The sequence below is a fragment of the Cucurbita moschata genome, unplaced genomic scaffold, assembly GCF_002738365.1.
Source record: "Cucurbita moschata cultivar Rifu unplaced genomic scaffold, Cmos_1.0 Cmo_Scf00005, whole genome shotgun sequence".
Lineage (NCBI taxonomy): Eukaryota > Viridiplantae > Streptophyta > Magnoliopsida > Cucurbitales > Cucurbitaceae > Cucurbita > Cucurbita moschata.
Window position 1 is genome coordinate 5016877 of NW_019268521.1, and position 20241 is coordinate 5037117.

Here is a 20241-nt window from a genome sequence, read left to right on the forward strand (position 1 = left end):
GGTGATTATAAATTTACTTCGGTCTAATAATGTCATTAATGAAAATATTGGCGGTTTGTCTAATCTAGAGATGCTAGACTATTTTATACCAGGCTCAAGTCAAAGAAATTGATACACATGACCCACTTGAATTCAATATATTCTTGACAAGTTCTATAATAATTTATTTAATTGATTGGTATGAGGTTTGCGACTTTAAATTGAACAACATTGAGGTAGAGATACCATGTAATTAACGTAACTAAAAAATGATCAAATTTAAATTTAAATTTGACGTCTATTTAGTTAGTGACTTCCATTTAGTTAGTGTTAATGCTCATTAATTTTCTTAAATGGTGTGCCACATCACACAAATCTAAATAAATTTTTTATATGCTCAAGTAAATCAAGTAAAACAAAACGCGTGGGATGACAAGATTTAAAATTTTTAGTTAAAATATATATTATAGACTAATTGAGCTATATTTAAATTGACAGTAAAATACACATCTAATTATAATATTTCGTCTAACAATTTCAATAGAAAATATAAATATCTTTTTTTAGTAAAAAAAAAATGTAAAAAGATTCGACTCATACCTCCATGACTCCCTCCCCTTAAATGGAAAATGTTGATCGTCTTAGGGCCAAGTAGCGGTCTCGCCCCGAATGACCATAGTATGTTGGAAATAAGGGAGAACATACTAGACGTGATCACTCCCTTGGTTGGGGGTTGTGTCGCCTTGCACACCCCTACTTAAAGAATGTTGCTTAATTACGAAGTGTGCAACCTTTCCTCGAGTTCGTAGAGTCGGATAAATCTCAAATCTTATATATATTATGATGTAATATAACCGACAACAGACTAATTCCTTGACAACACCGGTGATTCACTCCCAAAGTAAGTTTTCATGACTCTTGAAGTGGAAAGATATTAATCCATTCATTTTGTGCATCACAAAATAGAATCACTTCAAAGTGTTCTTATAAATAAGAACACATTTCCAGCTTCATTTCTCATCAAAACAAAACTTTTCCATATTGAAAAAGAAATGGCTGCCTCCATCAATGGTCAGCCAATGCCCTTCCTTTCACTTATGCTTCGGACAATGCCTTTCCTTTCAAGCCTTTTACCTCTCAAATTCCACTTATGCTTCGGTCAATGTCTTTCCTTTCAAGCCTTTTACCTCTCAAATTCCCTGTTCTTGAACTTCTCGAACTTCTCCTTCCACTTCTCAGACATATGAAATGAATTGATTAAGATATATTCTTTCGACGAAAGTTTAAATAAATCTAGCACATTGTCTTATTTCTGCCGAAGGATATAAGATATTGGAAGAAGTGAACGTCTTTTTTAGTCACAAGATCCAAAAAAAGAATGAAAAAAAAAAACGTTAAAAAATGTGAGTGAGGTAACTCCATTGACTCTACTGTCATTTTCTTGTTGACTTTTCTCCTTAATATAATAGGTCAGAAAATGGACATCTTCAATCTCTACCTATTGTCATTGAACTCGAGAATAAATAAAAAAAATAAAAATAAATAAAACTCTATGTTTAATGTATATTGAGTAGTTATAAATAATGGAAATTGGTTGAGTGTTCCTTTCACCATAAGAGATCTACTTACTATGTATATAAATATATATATATTTCTGTGTATTTATTCTTTTCCCTTTCCTCAGAAAATAATAACTTATTTCTTAAAAGCAGAGGAAGAAAAAAATAAATTCCCTGTAAATGGCTGTCAGCTTCTTCTCTCTCCTTCCCAAAGGTATAATAAAATGATTCTCTCTTACACAAATTTACATCTTTTTCAGCCAAAATCACAAATTTTAAAAAGCTTTTAAAATAATATTCTCAAGAAAAGAAAAGAAAAGAAAATTTTGATGGTTCTTTACGTCTCTACTCTTTTGCCTATCTTTTCTTCCTCTTGATTGAGTGATCCTTTAATCGAAAAAAATAAATAAATAAAGCATCCTAATCCAAATATATAAGGAATTGATTTGACAATAATTTTAATTTTAACTTTATTTCTACTTTTCAAATGCTCAAAAAAAAAAAAAGCATTAAAATGGCTTTTAAACACTTAAAAAGTCATCTTACAGCAGCTGAAGCAAACAGAAAACGCTTTAGAAAAAGGTTTTTTTGTTATCCAAACCAACAAAAGCTTCAAAAGTTGAAAAAGAAAGGTTATAGGGTTCACTAGTTTAATTAGTGGGAGGTAGCTTTTTCAAGGCTTTATGTCACCACCTATTAATACTAGCATCAACCCCCACACGTAGCCTTCCAGACTTGTATTTCAATAATGTATTTTAACACTTTTTATTTAATTTAAGTTACGATTACATAATGGTTTGTTACAACTCTTAGAATGTCTTTAATGGTTTCATTTTGAGGCTATATAAAGCCATGCCATATATGTTGTATTTTTAAGTAGACTTGGAAAATATGTGATTTTCTTTAGCCAATGGCTAAGTTTCTTTGCAATTTTATATAGTTTAGGTTGCATGTAGAATCATTCAAGCTTGATACGATCGATTTTGCTATTGGAGTTATCCGAATCTCAAACAAGTATTCTTGCCTTAAGATATTTGATCAACAAGAATCATTCAAGCTAGACATGATCAATCTTGTTTGTGGAGTGATTTGAATCTCAAACAATGTTCTTGCCTAAAAATATTAGATCAACAAGGTAATCCGAATCTTACTTCCCTGGTAGTGATTTTCACCTATCATTTTTCATTTTGACAAATTTTTATTGTGAATTAATTCATTTATTTAAATAATAATTACCCAAAAAGGAAGTTCAAAAATATTTAAGAAAACAAAACCCAAATTGTAGAATCAAGGGAGTTTGAAATGCTCTATCTATGGCAATGGCAATGGTAAATGGCAAAAAAGAAGGGAGAGTAACAGAATCAGCAATGAATGCCAAAATTGCACTCAGGTGGGTTAGTCATCAAACCCACCAGCTTAGCTTAGCCAAGTTGGGGGATCGATGTGTGTGGTTAATGGTGGCTTTCCAATCTATTATGTTGTTTCCCCCATCACCTTCACTTATGCATGGGATGGGACCCTTTCATTTAAGTTCAACCCTTTCTTCAACCAAGTTGCTTGTTCCTACTTGCTTACCCACGGTCTTTGCTTTCTCTTTTCTCCAACTTACTCCTTTTATGAGCTACGAGTCGAGGTTTAAGTCTTATTTTGGTCTTATTTTATGAGCTAAGTTGGTCGAGGTTGGGTAATGTAGAGGGCTGGCTAATCCTGATTCCAACTTTCAATAGGAAATATCATTAAGAACGGATTTTGTTCAAGTAACTCAACAATTGGTCTGAATCTACTGAGATGTTGGAGGATGGTCTATTGGGTATTACAAAGAGTGTGGGAGACAGAGGGAAAGGAAAAAGAGTAGAGCCATGCATGCAAGAGATAAAGAGAATGTGGGTCTTACATGTTAAAAGAGAGAGAGAGGGAGGGAGAAAGATTTGGTTGTTGCATGTGAGGAAGAGAGAAAAGAAGGATGGACATGATTGGTGCATGTTACAAAGGAAAGAAAGAGCACTGAAAACTAATGGAAGAGAGAGAGGAAAGTGTGGGAGAGAGAATCAGCCCACCACTAGTAGATATTATCTGCTTTAGTTCGTTACATATTGTCGTCATTCTCACAGTTTTTAAAATGCATCTAATCTACTAGGAAGAGGTTTTCACGTGCTTATAAGAAATGTTTTGTTCCCCTATCCAATCGAATGGGATCTCACAACAACAAAAAGTTGAAGGATAGTAAAAGAAGAGAGAGATTAGATGTGACATATTCTCTAACTAAACAAGGGGTTAGTTTTCGTTATTCGGGTCCGGTCATGGATTTGGACGGTTTCAATCTTTTAACAAGACTCACCTACTTCTTATAACCATACTCCTTAAAGTTACAAAATTGTAGCAATTAACTCGAACTATTTAGTGAACTAGAATTTAAATCTTGATGGCTCGGGGATAATTACGGGAAGTTTACAGATGCAATTACAACAAATTAGAAGATTTTACTAAGAAACTAAATGCTCAAAGAGAACTTAAATGCAGAATCAATGAGATGCAAAAAAAAAAAAGAAAAAAAAAGTAGCAAAAAAATCCCATCACGATTTGCATCTTCCTATTTTTGTTCTCAACTACATAGTGTTCAAAAACAGTCAACCCAAATGAAACATTATGTTGACAGCACATCACACTAAAGACTTGCGTGAGAGTCTTGAATTAATTTTCTTTTTCTTCTAGACCATTATTAGTTTAATAATTATTGCCATAATAAACCAATGAGCAAAGCCGTTCAAAATACAGATATGAAGACAGACACTAGCAAACCATAATTTCCAAGAACAAGAAATCATAAAATCAGAGAATTTGGTTTCTAAACTCACTTACCTCAAAAGCATTCCCTTCTGCTATGATCAACCTCTCCGCCATGATTGCAGCAATCCTCATCCTATTCCTAAGTTTCATCAATGAAGGTAACAGTATTTGATTAAAAAACAAAGTCAAAATCAAGAAATCTCTACCTTTAGAGCTTTCTTTCTCTCCCCTTTCTGGGTTTGAGTTGGTGGATTTTGTTGCAGGGTTTGGTGCTGCAAGCTGCAGTTTGGACACCATTAACATAGGAACACAGAGAAGTGGAAGGGTGATTGGGGGCCAACCTGAATGGAACGTGCAAGTGATTAACAACTGCGATTGTCCTCAGAAGCAGATCGTCTTGTCCTGCCCAGGGTTTCAGACTGTTGAACCTGTTGATCCATCGATTGTGTCAAAGCAAGGGGACGCTTGCCGGCTCATAAATGGAGGAATTGTTCAGCCTGGTTCTTCAGTTCAATTTTCCTATGCTTGGGATCCCCCTTTCATCTTGTTCCCTCGTTTCTCTGTTTCTCAGTGTCATACCTGAAGCAACAACAAACAATATTAAAAAGTTGTCAATTTAGTCTGAGTTAATCGTAAAGTTGAGGAGAAATTTGAAGATAATCGTTCTTTTTTGAGTTTGAAAAGGATTATAAATCTTGAGTTTGATTGCTTCGCCTGATTGATATCATAAAGATGGGATCAAACAGCTTCTAATTATTTGGTACAAGGCAGAAATTTTACATATATTGCTAACCCTGCTTGAATTTGACAATAGAATCTTCCTTTTTGAAAGATTGATAGATATGAGCAGCTTGTTTAGCTTGCACAGTATGATTTCCCATTCAGGGTCTGTGCCTGTTGGAAAGATGGAGTGTTGTGGGCACAGATAAAACAAGCAATTGCATAATTCGAGCATTATCATCTTAAGCTTCACACTCATTTTTGGCTCACATGAACATGAACATGAACATGAACATGAACAATTTGTTTTTCCGTTAAGCTTAGTTAATGGGGAACTACAAAACAGAACAAGATTGGTTTCGTGATCCTAATGAAAGCAAGACACATACACAATCATAAATGTAAATCTTGCGCAACTAACCCTTTTGTGACCGCATAAGCCCACCGCTAGCAAATATTGTCCGCTTTGGCTTGTTCGTGCTTCGTTCTCTTCTCCAACCAACGTGGGATCTCACAATCCACTCCCTTGGAGGCACACCGCCGGGTGTCTAGCTCTAATACCAACTTGTAACATCCGCTCATCGACCGCTTGATTCACATAATGTTTTGTTTTATGACTAGTTTTCGAAGCAAAATATCTATGTCAATGGTAACTCCTGTGAATCGAGCTATCGATGAGCAGGTTTTACAAGTTTAAACTTGTCAATTGACATGTAGAATGGGCAGTGCACCAATTCCTTTAGGAGCAGTTTCAATCTGTAAACCCAAACTATATGTTAGACTTAAACAGTAAGTAAAGAGAGAAAAAAACTTTGGAAGTAGATTGTAATCTTGAATCTAGATTTAGAAATCAGCAGGAAACGACTACATACAGAACTTTCAATCTCCATCCATGGTGTACGGATGGTTGCATATAAAGAGGAAGATTTCAATTAGCTTAAGCTAAAATGGATAACAAAAACACAAAAGGAAGCAAACGGAATCGCCATAAAGAATCTCCAGAGGCCAAAATCAAAACAGTAACTCGGTTATCAAAACAGAACGCATTCCAAAATGTACCAAATCAAAGAGCCAAGAGAATCCAAATAAAGCTTCACAGCGGGAAATTCAAAAACACAGTGAATAAGCTGAAGAAGAACCATTCGAACTACATTAAGTTAAAACAACAGTGACCACACCATTAATAAGAAAAATACAACGAATGCTGGAGAATCAACGGCCGTCTGAATCGACTCACCATTAATAAGTAGTACGGCGGAGATTTTGCGATGCAGCGTCGCCGGAGAAGTGACGGAAGAATCGATCATCTATACATTCAACAGAAGATTATGCCATTTGAACTCCAAAAATGCAAAATAGTTCCGATCAGACTCTACAGTTACAGAGTGAGAGTAAAAATTCGTAGTCATTTTTGCTCCATGTTCCGATGTGTTCGTCGTTTTTTTTTTTTTCCTCCAGAAGTGACAGATTCTATCCGTCGGTAATTCTGAAAATTCCTGAAAAAGGGAAAAACAATGATCCTACGTCTTGGGCCGAACCTGAAAACTTTGTGCTGATGGGCTCGAAATTAGGCCCATTTAACGGATACACGTGTAATTATCAGAATAAAAAAAAGTCAAAATATAATATAACTCGAAAAATCACTAAAATCTAATATATTTTTACAAATATAGTTAAACCCAAGTTTTTAACAGAATCTTGTAATTTTATTATGACGAAAATGCCCTCGGGTGAATATATATTATAAATTATTCAAAATAAATATTTTAAATATTTATTTTGAATAATTTATAATATATATTCACCCAAGGGTATTTTCGTCCTAATAAAATTAAAATCCATCAGTTAGAACTTAAAGTGAATGATAAGTGGGGGTCGAGATTGGAGGTGGCCCCAAATTTTGAGCTAAAAATGCCACCTTCTCCGACCGCCCTTTTCGCCTCTCTTTCATCGTTCCTTCGCCTATAACAAACACCGTCCACGGTAGTGATATAATGACGTCGGAGCTACCTTCGTGAATTTACTACTATTTATTCCACTTGATTATTATTATAATTAATCTGAAAAATTAATCAACTTAGGACATGATTAAACTAATTATTAAATTTTTTTTGTGTGTAGCTAAAATACTGCATTGTAAATATTTTAAATCGCAATAAACATAAATATTTGTAAGGCCCAATTATAATTGGGCCTCGATGGGAACATTAATTGGGTCAACAAATTAGATCCGTACCCGACAAAAGGCCCATTAGTAAACCTTTTAATGGGCCTCGCTTTGTTGCCAATGGGGCCCACAAACACGATACATGTGTGGGGTCCACCAACCGAAAAGTCAAAGACAAAAGTTTGAAAATCAAAGACTATAGATGTCCCATTAAAAGAACTATGAAACAGTATTTATTTAAAATTTAATTGTCTATAATTAATGGAATTTAATTTATTTTAATTTTGTATTGAAATTTCTAGTTCTTATTTTAAGAAAATAAAAATCAATTTGTTGACCAATGGACGGGTTGAAAATTAAAATTATGAGTTTAGACGGTTACATAAGTATTAAGTATTAATGGAAAATTCAATGGCTGGAGTACATTGGGCCCAGGTTAATTATGTTTAACATTTTTTAAATAAGATATAAATTCGATAGTAAAATAATTAATGCTTTTACATATTTTTAATTCTCTTAGGTCCCTAAGGTAATATTTTAATTCTTATACTTTAAAATTGAGAGAATTCCAACATGATAAAGTACTCGTTTTTATTTTAGGGGTGGTTGATTGAATTCTTCGCTCCTCATTATTAAACTAAAAAATTTTTGCATAATAATAAATATTATTTTTTATTTTTTTGTAAAAGTCCAAATTATAAAGGTTTGAAAATGTGTCTATTATAAAGAGGTTTCTACACTATAAATGTTTTGTTTTTTTCTCAAACTGATATGGGATCTCATAATAGATGTGTTTTAAAATTATGAGACTGACGACAATACGTAATGGGTCAAAGCGAAAAATATTTACTAGCAGTGAGACTTGAGCTGTTACAAATGGTATTAGAGCCAGACATTTGTTGGAGTAGAGCTATACCCTCTCCATAGTGGATGGGGTTTAAAAACTTTGAGGGGAAGCTCATAAGGAAAAGCCAAAAATAAGATAATATCTGCTAGCGATGGCTTGGGCTGCCACAAATGATATCAAAGCAAGATATCAGACAGTGTACCAACGAAGACGTTTTGTCCCAAATGGGGTTGATTATGAGATCCCACATCGGTTGGAGAGGGAAACGAAACATTGAACGAATGCCCAAAAAAGACAGTATTAAATGATATAGACGTGTCAAAATGAATTGGTTCGGTATGAGGTGCAAAGGTTAGAGTGGCTCCGTCCTTTTGGATAAGCCAATTGGGGTATGACACCATTTTGCTTCCCAATCACCCTACCACTCTTTTAATGTCTCCAACTTCCATCCCATGTGATTTGTTCTATAATCATTTTCATCCCCCTCCCCTATCCACTTTTCTCCCAATCTTTCCCTATAACATGAATCAATACTATATATTTATACTTTACACCTTAATCAATCATATATATTTTAATTTAAATTTAAATTTCTTATGCGTATTTTCAATAATTTTTTTTATTTAAATTATAAATAAGTATAATATATATAGGGGTAGCCTTTGGGGAAATCAAAGGCCAATATTAATTTTATTTACAAATATAAATATTTTTGTGTCTTGAGACTTCGAATATACACATAATTGCAATTAAAATAATGTAATGTTTGTATTGACAATATGAATGTCAATATATTGTAAAATAATATGCTGTTTAATTAAGTTGTTAATTTTAAGTACGGGCCCGCTTTATTTATTTATTTTTTTTAATTTATAAAAAAAGCCTTGATTTACTTCTTTACATTTTATATTATACTTTTATTTAATTTATATAGTTCCTGACATTGACAAAATGTTAATACGATGCATATTTTTATTTATTTTAAAATAATTCAATAAAAAAATCAAAGTTGATGATCGAGACGTCAGTATGTCTTAATATGTCTTAATATCACTGTTCGCTTTAACCCTAAAATAATATAGATTTGTATTTAGTCTTACTTTGAAAAGTTAATAATTCATTTTGATTCTAATAATTTTGTAAAATTAAAATTTTATAAAATAATTTGTAGTTATTTATTTTTTTTAGTTTAGTTAACATAAACCCAAGTCAAAAGGAATTAAATAAAAAATATATAAATTATAGAGCTTAAATTGGTTAATTTATACCATTTTAATTAATATAATTTAAGAATATAAATTATTCTCAATAAAAATTAAAAAATGAAGAGTTATTGAAAACATATAATAAAATTAGACAGCTGTCAATCCACCATCTTTAATTAATTACGGATTTCCCGCCTCTCTGGGATTTGTCGACTTTTTCTTCCTTCAAATCCCGCTTCTGCATTCTTACCTTTATTTCCCCTTTTACGAACTTCCGATATGTCGTACGAAATGTTGTAGCCGGCAAATAGCGACCAACGACTCAATCATCGTCAACAATTGCAGCTGAGCCGACGGATCGTTTCAAGTTTACCGCGTTTTTCAACGAATTTCAAAGTCTTTTTACCAAACCTCCCTCTACCAAAAGCTTCTAGATTCTTTTATTAGAAGTAATTTCAAACTTCTAGATTAAAAGTAAAAACACGGTAACTTTTTTTTTACTGTGAGTATATTAAGGATTGTCTGCTCTGCTATGTACAGTTATAGCTTCAGATTTTAAAATGTATCTACTATAGAGAAGTTTTCACACCGTTATAAATAATGTTTCATTATCGTTTACAACCGATGTGAGATCATTGTCTATTATTGCGTCTCTTTTTTGTATATTAAATCAAAATGCAGTATCTCATATTTAGCTATTATTGAAACCGTGTTAAATTTTAAAGGTTATTTGGCGACTTCTTTATTTTATTTATTTGTTATAAAATATACTTTGATTGTCTCGACATAAATGAAAAAAAAAAGAATTAGTACCAAATACGAAAATATAAATAAGGAATAATATATATATATATATATATATATATTTTTTTTTTTTTTGAAATTAAAAACAAAATAAAATTGAAAAATGATGATATTTACATTACAGTTTGGTCGTCACCAATCAGAAGCAAGAGAAATCTTTACAGTTACACTACGTGGAGTTCACGCAATGGATACCGTGGTCACAACGCATGTGGCTCCACCATATCCTCATCCGATGGCAAATTGTAATTAAAGATTCTGGGCCTGGTTTTTTGGTACTTTCATACTTTTTTCCTGTCAGAAGCATCTTAACACGTGGCAGATTCTGCCTCTCCTTAAAGTTAGATAAACGGCTCCCATTTTCGTCTTCTTCCTTCGCAAATTCCACCTGCAGCCGTTAGATCAAGAATCCCAACGCTCCTTTAACCCAACCCTACCCTTAAAACCCTAACCTCTCTTTAACCCTACCATGGTTAAGTCAACTGACTCCACTCTTTCCAAAATTGCCCCTGATTATCCTCGTAATTACGATCTGACCCCTTTTTCTCTTATCTATAAAATCGGCCTTTGAGAATCGTTAGGTTTGCCAAACTAACGCCTCGAGGGGCCCCTTGGAGGGAACGCAACGCAGAAGCCTTTTTCTTCGCTCTCTTTCTCTCTCTCCGACTCCTCTTCCTCTCTCTTCTGTAACTAATGGTGACTTCTTCTTCTTCCTCGAAAACCAGATCCAGCGGCCCGGTGCTCCGATCACACTCGCCGGGCGGCCGGTTCTGCAACTCTTCTTCCTTGTCTTCTTCTATGTCCGCGTTTGCTTCATCTACTAGTTCAAACTTTTACTCGTCTACTTCTACTTTTCGTGATGATGACCATCGTGGTTTTCGCAGCCATCATCATCAACCTCGATCCACCTCTCCTAGCCGTGTCAATGTTTATTCATCTCCTTCTCTTACTCCTTCTGTCCGTTTCTTCATTGATAACCGTTCGAGTTCACCAAATCGATCGGTTATCGTTTCCAGGAAGAATCGACCGGTGTCTAATGTCAAGAGGACTTGTATGTGCTCTCCGACGACGCATCCAGGCTCGTTCCGGTGCAGTCTCCATAAGAACGTTTCGAGCAGCGGAAGCCATAGCCAGGCGGCGTCGTTTCCTTCAACCAGGTTGAATATGTGGAGATCGGCCATGGCGAACTCGATCGTACGAATCGGCGGCGTGGAAGGAGAATTGGTGAAACGAGCATTGACGACTCTGATTCGACCTTCTTCACACCAGCAGAGGAGGAGAGCGTCATTTCAACCTAGATCTAGTCGGCTCTCGGTCATGTCCAAAGCGGACGATGCTTGAAATTACAGCAGAAGGTACGGTGATGTCTAAAACTTTACGATCTCAGGTTCGATGAAGAGCATCGGTTTGTGAACGTTTCTGGTTAAGATTTATTGGTAAAAAATACAGCACGCATAGTTCATATTCTTCAAGACGGTACCGGAGGTGAAGTCTAGTAGATTTACAATTCAGATCGTGTTTGTTGTTTGCTGAGTTTGTGATTCGTGATGGGTTCAGCTCATGATTTCGAAGCTCGGGGGACTGAATCGGCTCGCCGAGTTTTGTACGCAGAGAAGAGAAGGTTCTCGAAATGTCTCACTGTGACAGAGGATCGAAGAAGCTAAACCCAACGATTTTACACCCTTTGTACATATACATCATTTGCTGTGGAAGGAGAATTTCGGACATTTTTATTTTGAATTTGGACCAAACGAAAAGAAAAATAAAAAGATCATAATTCGAAGATTAATTTCAAGACGAAGTAATCTGTAACTGCCATCAATTTGCAATCGGTTCATAACGCCGTTGGATGAGAATTACGTCCCGTTCAAATCCGTCGTGTGCAGCGTTGGGATTCCGTCTGTGCCGTCGTCGGCTCCGTTCGTCGTGATTCTCGTCCCCGTCGTTTCACGTGTTCCGTTTACTCCGTCCCGTTCATTCCGGGTCCAGGTATTTTTTTAAATTTTATTTTCCATCCGTATCAGTTTATTTATTTATTTCTTTCTTTATTTTGGTGCAGAGTGCAGGACGTGCCGCCTGGTGATTATTATGCCGTCATGGTTCTTTGGCTGAGTTTCTTTTTATTCTGAGATGAAATCTGAAACCCATGAAACTTTGACCTATGACTTTCTCGCCGGTTGAAGATGAAGATTAGACATTAACTGTGACCGACTTACTGGGCCCGGGTCGGGCCCATTGGACCTTATTCCTCTGAGGGGACTTTTAGAAATAAATTAATTAATTAGGATAAAATATAATTATTAAAAGAAAAACAGAAAAGAAAGTTGATGGTGATTAAGGGAAGCTCGAAGAAGGAAAGCCTGAATAAATTTGACAGCACAGAGATAGGGTGGAAAATAATTAAGCGTGGAGATAGAAAGAGAAACTAACCATAAGGGGAAACCATAATAAGGAATTTTTTTAAAAAAATATAAATAATAGGAATTAAAAAAAAAGGAAAAAATGGGACCATTTTGTGCTGGATATGAGGGTGATGGTTGAACGGACAAAATAGAAATGGTGGGGAACACTCAATATGGGAAATGAGTGGGACCCACCCAACTACAAGGCGGTGCCCCCAAGATTCTTGTGACCCTAATGGGAGCAACTTTGTGGATCTGTTCAAAATTTTATTATTAAAAAAATATTCTTTCTATTTTCATTTTAAGAGAGAATTTTGTAGATACATTTATTATATATATATATATATTTATGATATGCTGTTGGGAGTTGGGTTTGGTAAAAATAACATAAACCCAATGAACGTGGAGTTAATACGAGGACATTGAAGGTGAAGTTCTAGGGCTGTTTTGAGAAATGCTTAAAAAGATAAGGTGGAGAGAGGGACGAAGTATTGTTTATAACCGTGTAGAACTTTTCCTTAATAGATGTGATACTGACGGCGATGATACGTAAAAGAGCAAGCAGACAATAGTTGCTAGTGGTGGACTTTGGCGGTTATAATTGGTATTAGAGCCAGACACGGGGCTGTGTGCGAGTGAGGACGTTGAGTTCCTAGGGTGTGGATTGTGAGAATCCACGTTGATTAGAGAGAGGAATAATGGGTCCGTGGAGGTGGATTGTGAGATTTCACATCGATTAAAGAGGGGGAATAAGGCGTCCCTAGAGGTGAATTGTGAGATCCCAGAAGTTAGAGAGGAGAATTAAGCATTTCTATGTAAAATTGTGAGGCTAACTGTGATACATAACCGGTCAAAGCAAGCAATATTTACTAGTAGTGGGGCTAGACCTCGAAGGAATGGATTGTAAGATCCTACGTCGATTGAAAAAGAGAACGAAGTATAGTTGAAGAGAAGAACGAATCACGATAAAAAAAAATGTTAGGATTATAAAGCGGTTAAAACTTGATTCTAGAGTCGAGCCTTATTTATGTTTCTTTCATAAAGTAAATACAAACTTTTTTTTTATCTATAAATTTAATCCATAAAAAATATTTTGAGAAAAAAAATTAAAGCAACGATTATTGCATTAATCTACATATTTGAAACCAAGTAGGGCAGCATAATTGGGTGGAAAAAAAGTAATGACGTGGAAAAGAAAGGAAAAATAATAGCTAAATTAAAGTGATAATATGGAAATAATAATTGAAGAATAGCATGCTTTAGTTTGTATACAATGGGCGGCATTTCAATTCCAAATCAACGCGCTTTCGCTGAAATCCCACCCAGCTGGCATCCCTATTTCATCTCAAATAAATATAAAATTAATAAAAGCACTTAATTAATCTCCAGCTGTCCCCTTCTTTTCTTTTATGAAATTAGGTTTACAACTTACCACAACAGTTTCGTACATATCTTTTTGCAACTTAATTTCCTAAAAAATAAATAAATAGATAAATAAAAACCTCTGCAAAAAAAATAATTTTTTTAATACCTTTAAAATTTCATGAATATTTTTTAAAATATAATACGAGTTTTAATTTAAAAGCTAAAAGAGCAATTTTTTTTTAAACTTTAATGATATTTTCTACTATTTTTATTTTTTTTAATTTAAATATATTATTAAAATATTTGAAAATTTATATATAATTTATTAATTTAATTTTATAATTAATAAGTTCAAGTCTCTAACCTATTAAATAATTGAAGTTATCAGTTTTTCTTTAATTTCTTAAAAAAAAAAAAAACCAACATACAATGAACTCTAAAACAGACACTTTCAAGTTTGATATATTAAATACACAATTTGTAGAATTAACACATTTAATATTACGATATATTTAAAAAACTGATGAACCAACCCCTCTAAATAATTTTATGCTTTTTAAAAAGAGTAAGTAATTAAATACGTTTATTTTTCTCTTTCTTTTTACCATAACTCACGAAAACCGACTCTATTTATTAAATAATTAAATTATATATATGAAAAAAGTGGATTAGAAATAATATTTATTTATTGTGTATATAATAATAATATTTATGTTTTATTTCGAAAACTACGCATTTAATTCGTGGGCTGGGCCGACTGTTATCATAGTTAGGTCCAACAATTTCTGGCCCACAACTAATTATTAGTTATTTTATTACTTTTGCTAATTTATTCCACCCGAGATGTCGATTTTACCTGCGAGGTGAACATGTTTGTTCGAGAGTCTGTATTGAGAAACATATTTTTAAAGGAAGTTTGATTATCGCTAAAATAAATAAGAAATTTTGAAAAAATTGAGAATGAAATAGGAGATAGGGACTTACTCGCTCCACCTTATCTTGTGAAAAAAGGTCGACAAAATTAAATGTTTAATTGTAATTACAAATTTATAAAATTAAATGTTTAAGATTAAAAAGTGTCACATGTTTAGTTGTATTGTTCTTTAAATTAATCAATTCTCGTAAGTGCGCAGACAAGCTACGCCAAATGAGGATCATATTCCATTTAAATTATAAAATATTATTCCCATTCTCCCACGTGTCTTGTGACAGCCATTCTTAATAAGAAACTACCACAAAATTTAAAATTATATAAAACATTTATTATTATTTTAAAATATTTATTTTCTTTTTTCCTTTTATATTTCCAAACAATTAACTCGATTTTTTTGTAACGACCCACGCTTATGATTTGAAATATGTATTCGACAGTCGACACTTGATGGTCCAGACGTTTTCTTGCATCTTCTCGACATGACTATGTTCTTATTCTTCTTTCTAAAAGTGAAAATTATCCTTACAGAAGCTGTAATTTTCATTTTTTTAAAGTCTCTTTTAGTCATTTTGTCCGGTGTTTTTATTCATATATGGTATTTGTTTATTCATATACGAGAATGACATTTTTATTCAATAATAAATATTATTTTTATTTTACAAAATTTAAGTTTAATATTTATTTAAAGTAAATGAAATAAATGGACTAAATAGTGGAGTGAATAAAATATTATTCTAACTAAATTATATTCTTTTTAAAAACCAACTGTAAATATAGCATAAAGTAAGGAAAATCCTGACTCGTGATCTTTCAAGAATCATTATATTCTCCATAAAGAAAAATCGTGATATTCAATACTTACTTTATTAGTGTATAAATAAAATTCAATCAATAAAATACTTTTTATTTCTTTAATTAAAAATAGTTTATTTATTTATTGTTAAATAAATAACAATAATTACTACAAAAACCAATGTTGTGTTCATTGACCAATTATTTAACCAATAACATTACGTAATAATTATGTATATATATATATTTTTTAAAAAGAAGATTGACTTGTTGAGTAGTTCCAGGTTGGAAACTCCAATCTGGGCCAACCCGACCCGTGTATGTAGCTGTTTTTAATATTAAGAAAAAGTTAAATTTATCAAATTTTAAAAATTAAAAGGACTATGATTTATTAAATTTTATTAAAAAAAAAATTTTAATTAAAATATTAATTCTATAATATTAGTTTATGGACTCAATATAAATATATACACTTTACGTTGATGACTTATTAAACATTTTCAAATTTGAAGGTTTGTGATAAAATTAATTAAAAATTGTAGAGATAATTATATATTTTTTAATTAACATGTGGAATAAATCAAGCATAATCTATCCCCATAACTAATAAATAAATAAATAAATAAAAATAAAATATAATTTTCTCAATATATTTTGGGTTTGTGGTATATGTAATTTAGTTGTCAAATTTTAATTTTTGTATTTTAATAATTATTGTATTTATTTAATTTACTACTAATAAAACTTAATCAAGTATTTCGAAAATAATTTAATGAAATGTGGAGAAAATGTTAGTAAAGAGTGGAATTTATTGAAAAATAATAATAAAATAATTTAAAAACTATTTTTAAGATTTACTAATAAGTAATAAAAATGTAATTAAAAAACGAAAATAGTATTTTTAAAAAAAAGTTTTTTTTTTATTTCCAATGTTATTGGGTCGGTCAACGTATGTTTGTGCGCGCGCGTGTTTTGGCGCGTACATGTAAGTTATGTGTACGAAGAAGGAAAGTTCCGCTACGCGCGGAACGACAATTTGGGATTGACAGGATCATTTGAAAAGTTGACCTGACATTCCCGTAACCCTAGAAGAATAGCCATTTTCCCTCTCAAAGGCTCCTTTTCTTGTCCTTTCCTTTCTGGCTTCCTCCTCCTCTCCTCCTACTGTTCCTGAAGTTATCGGCTCACCAATTGGATATCGATTGGTTCCAATTTGTTTCCATTTCGTTTCGTTTTCGAATCCGAATTTTCAAGTCCGGAGCAGTCGAGAGGAAGCCAGATTGATTGAACGGTTCTTCGTTTTTTCATTTGTTGTTCGTCATGTAAGATTTGAATGAGTTTCGTAATTTCGATCTTGAAGTTGTGAGATGTGTTTGATTGAGATTTCCATTTCTTAATTCAGCTTTTGTTCTTGTTTTCTCTGGCTCTCTGCAGTTTGTATGCTCTTGATTTGTATTCTGTATTCGACGAATTTGAAATTTCCAGGCACGTATTTCGATGCAGTTTTATGTGGTTTGAGGATTAGAGAGGAAGAGGAGCGAGGATTTGATTTGAATATTGAACCAACAACTTTGTGATTTTTTGAGTTATTTGAATGGGGAAGCCTACGGGAAAGAAGAAGGAAAATGTTGGCGAGAAGCCTGGAAATGCTAATTCGAAGCCGGCTCGGCCGTCCGAGCGGAACACGAAAGCGTTCGATGAAGACACGGCGATCTTCATAAACATGTCTCAAGAGCTCAAGGAGGAAGGCAATCGGCTATTCCAGAAGCGAGATCATGAAGGCGCGATGTTGAAATATGAGAAAGCTCTGAAGCTTTTGCCGAGAAATCACATCGATGTTGCTCATCTCCATAGCAACATGGCTACCTGTTATATGCAGTTAGGGTTGGGCGAGTATCCGCGGGCGATTAACGAGTGCAATTTGGCGTTGGAGGCTCATCCGAGGTATAGCAAGGCGCTGCTGAAGAGAGCAAGGTGTTACGAGGCTTTGAATCGGTTTGATTTGGCATTGCAAGATGTGAATACCGTTTTGAGCTTAGAGCCTAATAATCTCTCTGCGTTGGAGGTTTTGGATAGTGTCAAGAACACAATGAAGGAAAAAGGCGTCGATATCGATGATAAAGAAATCGGTCTGGCCAGCGTGAAGCTGCGCCCCACAGAGCGTCTGCAAAAGGTTGTTAGAGAGAAACTAAGGAAGAAGAAGAATAAGAAAGTTGAAGCAAAGACAGATGATAAGCTGGTTGTGGAGGAGAAGGCTGATCAGCTGGTTCATGTCGAACAGGTCGAACAGGTCGAACAGGTTGAACAGGTTGAACAGGTTGATCAAGTTGAAGATAAGGAAGTTACACAAGTTACCATTGAGGAAGACAAATTGTTCGTTCAACCGATCGAGGATAAACCGGTGTCGAAAACGGTGAAGTTGGTATTTGGAGAAGACATAAGATGGGCGCAGTTACCTACAAACTGCAGCCTGCAATTGGTGAGCCAGATTGTTCGAGACAGATTTCCAAGCTTGAAGGGTGTTCTTGTGAAGTACAGAGATCAAGAGGGTGATTTGGTTACAATTACCACAACAGAGGAGTTGAGGTTGGTTGAATCATCATGTCAGCTGCAGGCTTCACTTAGACTGTATATTACAGAGGTCAGTCCTGATCAGGAACCCATCTACAAGGAAACTGATAATGATGAGAGGCATCCAAAGCTTGATAAAAGAAGAAGTACAGTGGTGGTGAATGATAAAGAGGTTACGAGGGGTATGACTACGGTTGAGGATTGGATAGTTCAGTTTGCACGATTGTTCAAGAACCATGTCGGGGTCGATGCCGATTCATACTTGGATCTTCACGAGCTGGGCATGAAACTATACTCGGAAGCGATGGAGGACACCGTAACAGGAGACAGTGCACAGGAGATTTTTGAAATTGCTGCAGAAAAGTTTCAAGAAATGGCAGCTCTGGCATTCTTCAACTGGGGCAATGTTCACATGTCCAGAGCAAGGAAGCAGGTTTTCTTCCCCGAAGACGGTTCGAGGGAAACCTTACTTCTTCGGATTAAGGACGCATATGAATGGGCACGAAAAGAATACAAGAAAGCTGAAATGAGATACGAAGAAGCTCTTAGTGTAAAACCAGATTTCTATGAAGGTTTCCTTGCACTTGGGCAGCAGCAGTTTGAGCAAGCTAAGCTTTGCTGGTATTATGCAATTGCTAGCGGTAGCCAAATCGGTTTGCTATCGAGCTTTTCGTCAGAGGTGCTACAGCTTTATAACAAGGCTGAGGACAGCATGGAGAAGGGGATGTTGATGTGGGAAGAAATGGAGGAGCAGCGTCTGAATGGTCTCTCCAAAAGTGAAAAATACAGATCTGAATTGAAAAAAATTGGATTGGAAAGCCTGTTTAGTGAGATTCCTACTGATGAAGCTGCAGAGCTGGCTTCAAACATGAGATCTCAGATATATCTTTTATGGGGTACCTTATTGTACGAGCGTTCTGTCGTGGAGTATAAGATCGAGCTTCCGACATGGGAGGAATGTTTGGAGGTATCGGTTGAGAAGTTCGAACTTGCAGGTGCTTCCCAAACAGATATTGCTGTTATGATCAAGAATCATTGTTCCAATGAAACTGCACTGGAAGGTAAACTACAAGCAGCCTCTTTCCTTCTTTTCTTTTCACAATGTTTTTGTGTTATTAATGGAGTATCTTGCAGGGTTCGTCTTCAAAATCGACGAGATCGTTCAGGCATGGAACGAAATGTACGACGCCAAAAGGTGGCAGTTTGGTGTTCCATCTTTCCGCCTCGAGCCTTTGTTTCGACGCCGGGCTCCTAAACTTCACTTCACTTTGGAGCATTTTTGAGAGTTTTGTTGTGGATGGATGGAGCATTCTTTTTAGAGGCATTTAAGCAATATTTCAGTTCTCTTTGCATCAAATTTTCTGGTGTTCTGCTTCCCTCATACACAAAAGGTAAAAGAGCCTCTTAGTTATAAGCTTTCCATATGACTTGTTAATAATACAATCTATATGAACTTCAATTCTTGGACCTCCTTCAGAGTTTTGGAGCGAAGAACGCCGTCTCGGTTTCTCCCAAACTCGATCCTTACAACTTTCAGCAGCATGTTTCGTGTTTTCCTTTCGATTAAACTTACTCATGTTGTGTTCTTTCTTTTTCTGGTTGCAGCATTTTACACCAGCCGTTACAGTTTCAATTCAATTCGTCGTTTGCTTGGTCAGAGTGTAAGTTTGTTTATACTATGATTCTTTCTTTCATTCAAGAGAAGATTGGCTATTCAAGAACAAAGATTTAGTTATATAGATTTATTCATTATTCATCAATGATTTTATAGGGTGGAGGAAGAAAATAAATTCATTTTCAATTCGATTTATGAGATTGAATAGAGAGAATTTATTGTGTTGTGAATTTTGAAGAGCTGTTTGGTTATGTTGTTATAGTGATTCTCAAATTGATTGTTTTGGAATTTGAAGATTGATGGGATGAATTATTATTATAGAATTACACCCAATTATTTTTGTTATATTCCTCTCTTAATTTTCTCTATATAAGTATATATATATATGTTTGTTAGATCTTCTTCTACGATTAGCCCTTAAAATATTACTGATATTTATAGCAAATCGATCAATTTTATAATTTGAATCTTCAAATTTTGACATCTATATATTA

General features: G+C 34.3%; 3 protein-coding genes and 1 long non-coding RNA gene across 6 annotated transcripts; 3 read left to right on the top strand and 1 right to left on the bottom strand.

Moving 5' to 3' along the window:
* Positions 1-1016: 1016 nt before the first annotated feature.
* Positions 1017-4756, bottom strand: LOC111443709. Of its 2 annotated transcripts, XR_002710555.1 has the most exons (5): positions 4667-4756; positions 4532-4604; positions 4398-4464; positions 1167-1210; positions 1017-1113 (listed from the first exon to the last, which is right to left on the bottom strand). It is a non-coding gene; the product is annotated as an uncharacterized LOC111443709 (long non-coding RNA). The 2 variants fall into 2 exon arrangements; XR_002710554.1 differs by having other exon boundaries at positions 1017-1210.
* LOC111443708 lies at positions 4027-4999 on the top strand. Its single transcript, XM_023081640.1, has 2 exons — positions 4027-4483; positions 4589-4999. Exons 1-2 carry the CDS (start codon positions 4420-4422, stop codon positions 4906-4908), a joined length of 384 nt encoding a protein of 127 aa, XP_022937408.1. The 5' UTR covers positions 4027-4419; the 3' UTR covers positions 4909-4999.
* A 5641-nt stretch (positions 5000-10640) lies between these two features.
* On the top strand, positions 10641-11859 carry LOC111443517. Its single transcript, XM_023081357.1, has one exon. The coding sequence runs from the start codon at positions 10762-10764 to the stop codon at positions 11407-11409; it is 648 nt and encodes a 215-aa protein (XP_022937125.1). The 5' UTR covers positions 10641-10761; the 3' UTR covers positions 11410-11859.
* Positions 11860-16648: 4789 nt separating this feature from the next.
* On the top strand, positions 16649-20092 carry LOC111442683 (protein PHOX1-like). 2 transcript variants are annotated; one of them, XM_023080150.1, is made up of 4 exons: positions 16649-16883; positions 16996-19193; positions 19267-19523; positions 19738-20092. In XM_023080150.1, the coding sequence occupies exons 2-3, from the start codon at positions 17156-17158 to the stop codon at positions 19413-19415; spliced, it is 2187 nt and encodes a 728-aa protein (XP_022935918.1). In that variant the 5' UTR covers positions 16649-16883; positions 16996-17155; the 3' UTR covers positions 19416-19523; positions 19738-20092. The 2 variants fall into 2 exon arrangements, with proteins under 2 accessions (XP_022935918.1, XP_022935919.1); XM_023080151.1 differs by having other exon boundaries at positions 17047-19193.
* Positions 20093-20241: the final 149 nt, after the last annotated feature.

Coding starts and splice junctions, on each gene's coding strand:
- LOC111443708 (XM_023081640.1), top strand. CDS start 4,420: ATGATCAACCTCTCCGCCATGATTGCAGCAATCCTCATCCTATTCCTA. Junction 4,484..4,588: donor CCTAAGTTTCATCAATGAAG/GTAACAGTATTT, acceptor ATTTTGTTGCAG/GGTTTGGTGCTGCAAGCTGC.
- LOC111442683 (XM_023080150.1), top strand. CDS start 17,156: ATGGGGAAGCCTACGGGAAAGAAGAAGGAAAATGTTGGCGAGAAGCCT. Junction 19,194..19,266: donor CAATGAAACTGCACTGGAAG/GTAAACTACAAG, acceptor AGTATCTTGCAG/GGTTCGTCTTCAAAATCGAC.
- LOC111443517 (XM_023081357.1), top strand. CDS start 10,762: ATGGTGACTTCTTCTTCTTCCTCGAAAACCAGATCCAGCGGCCCGGTG.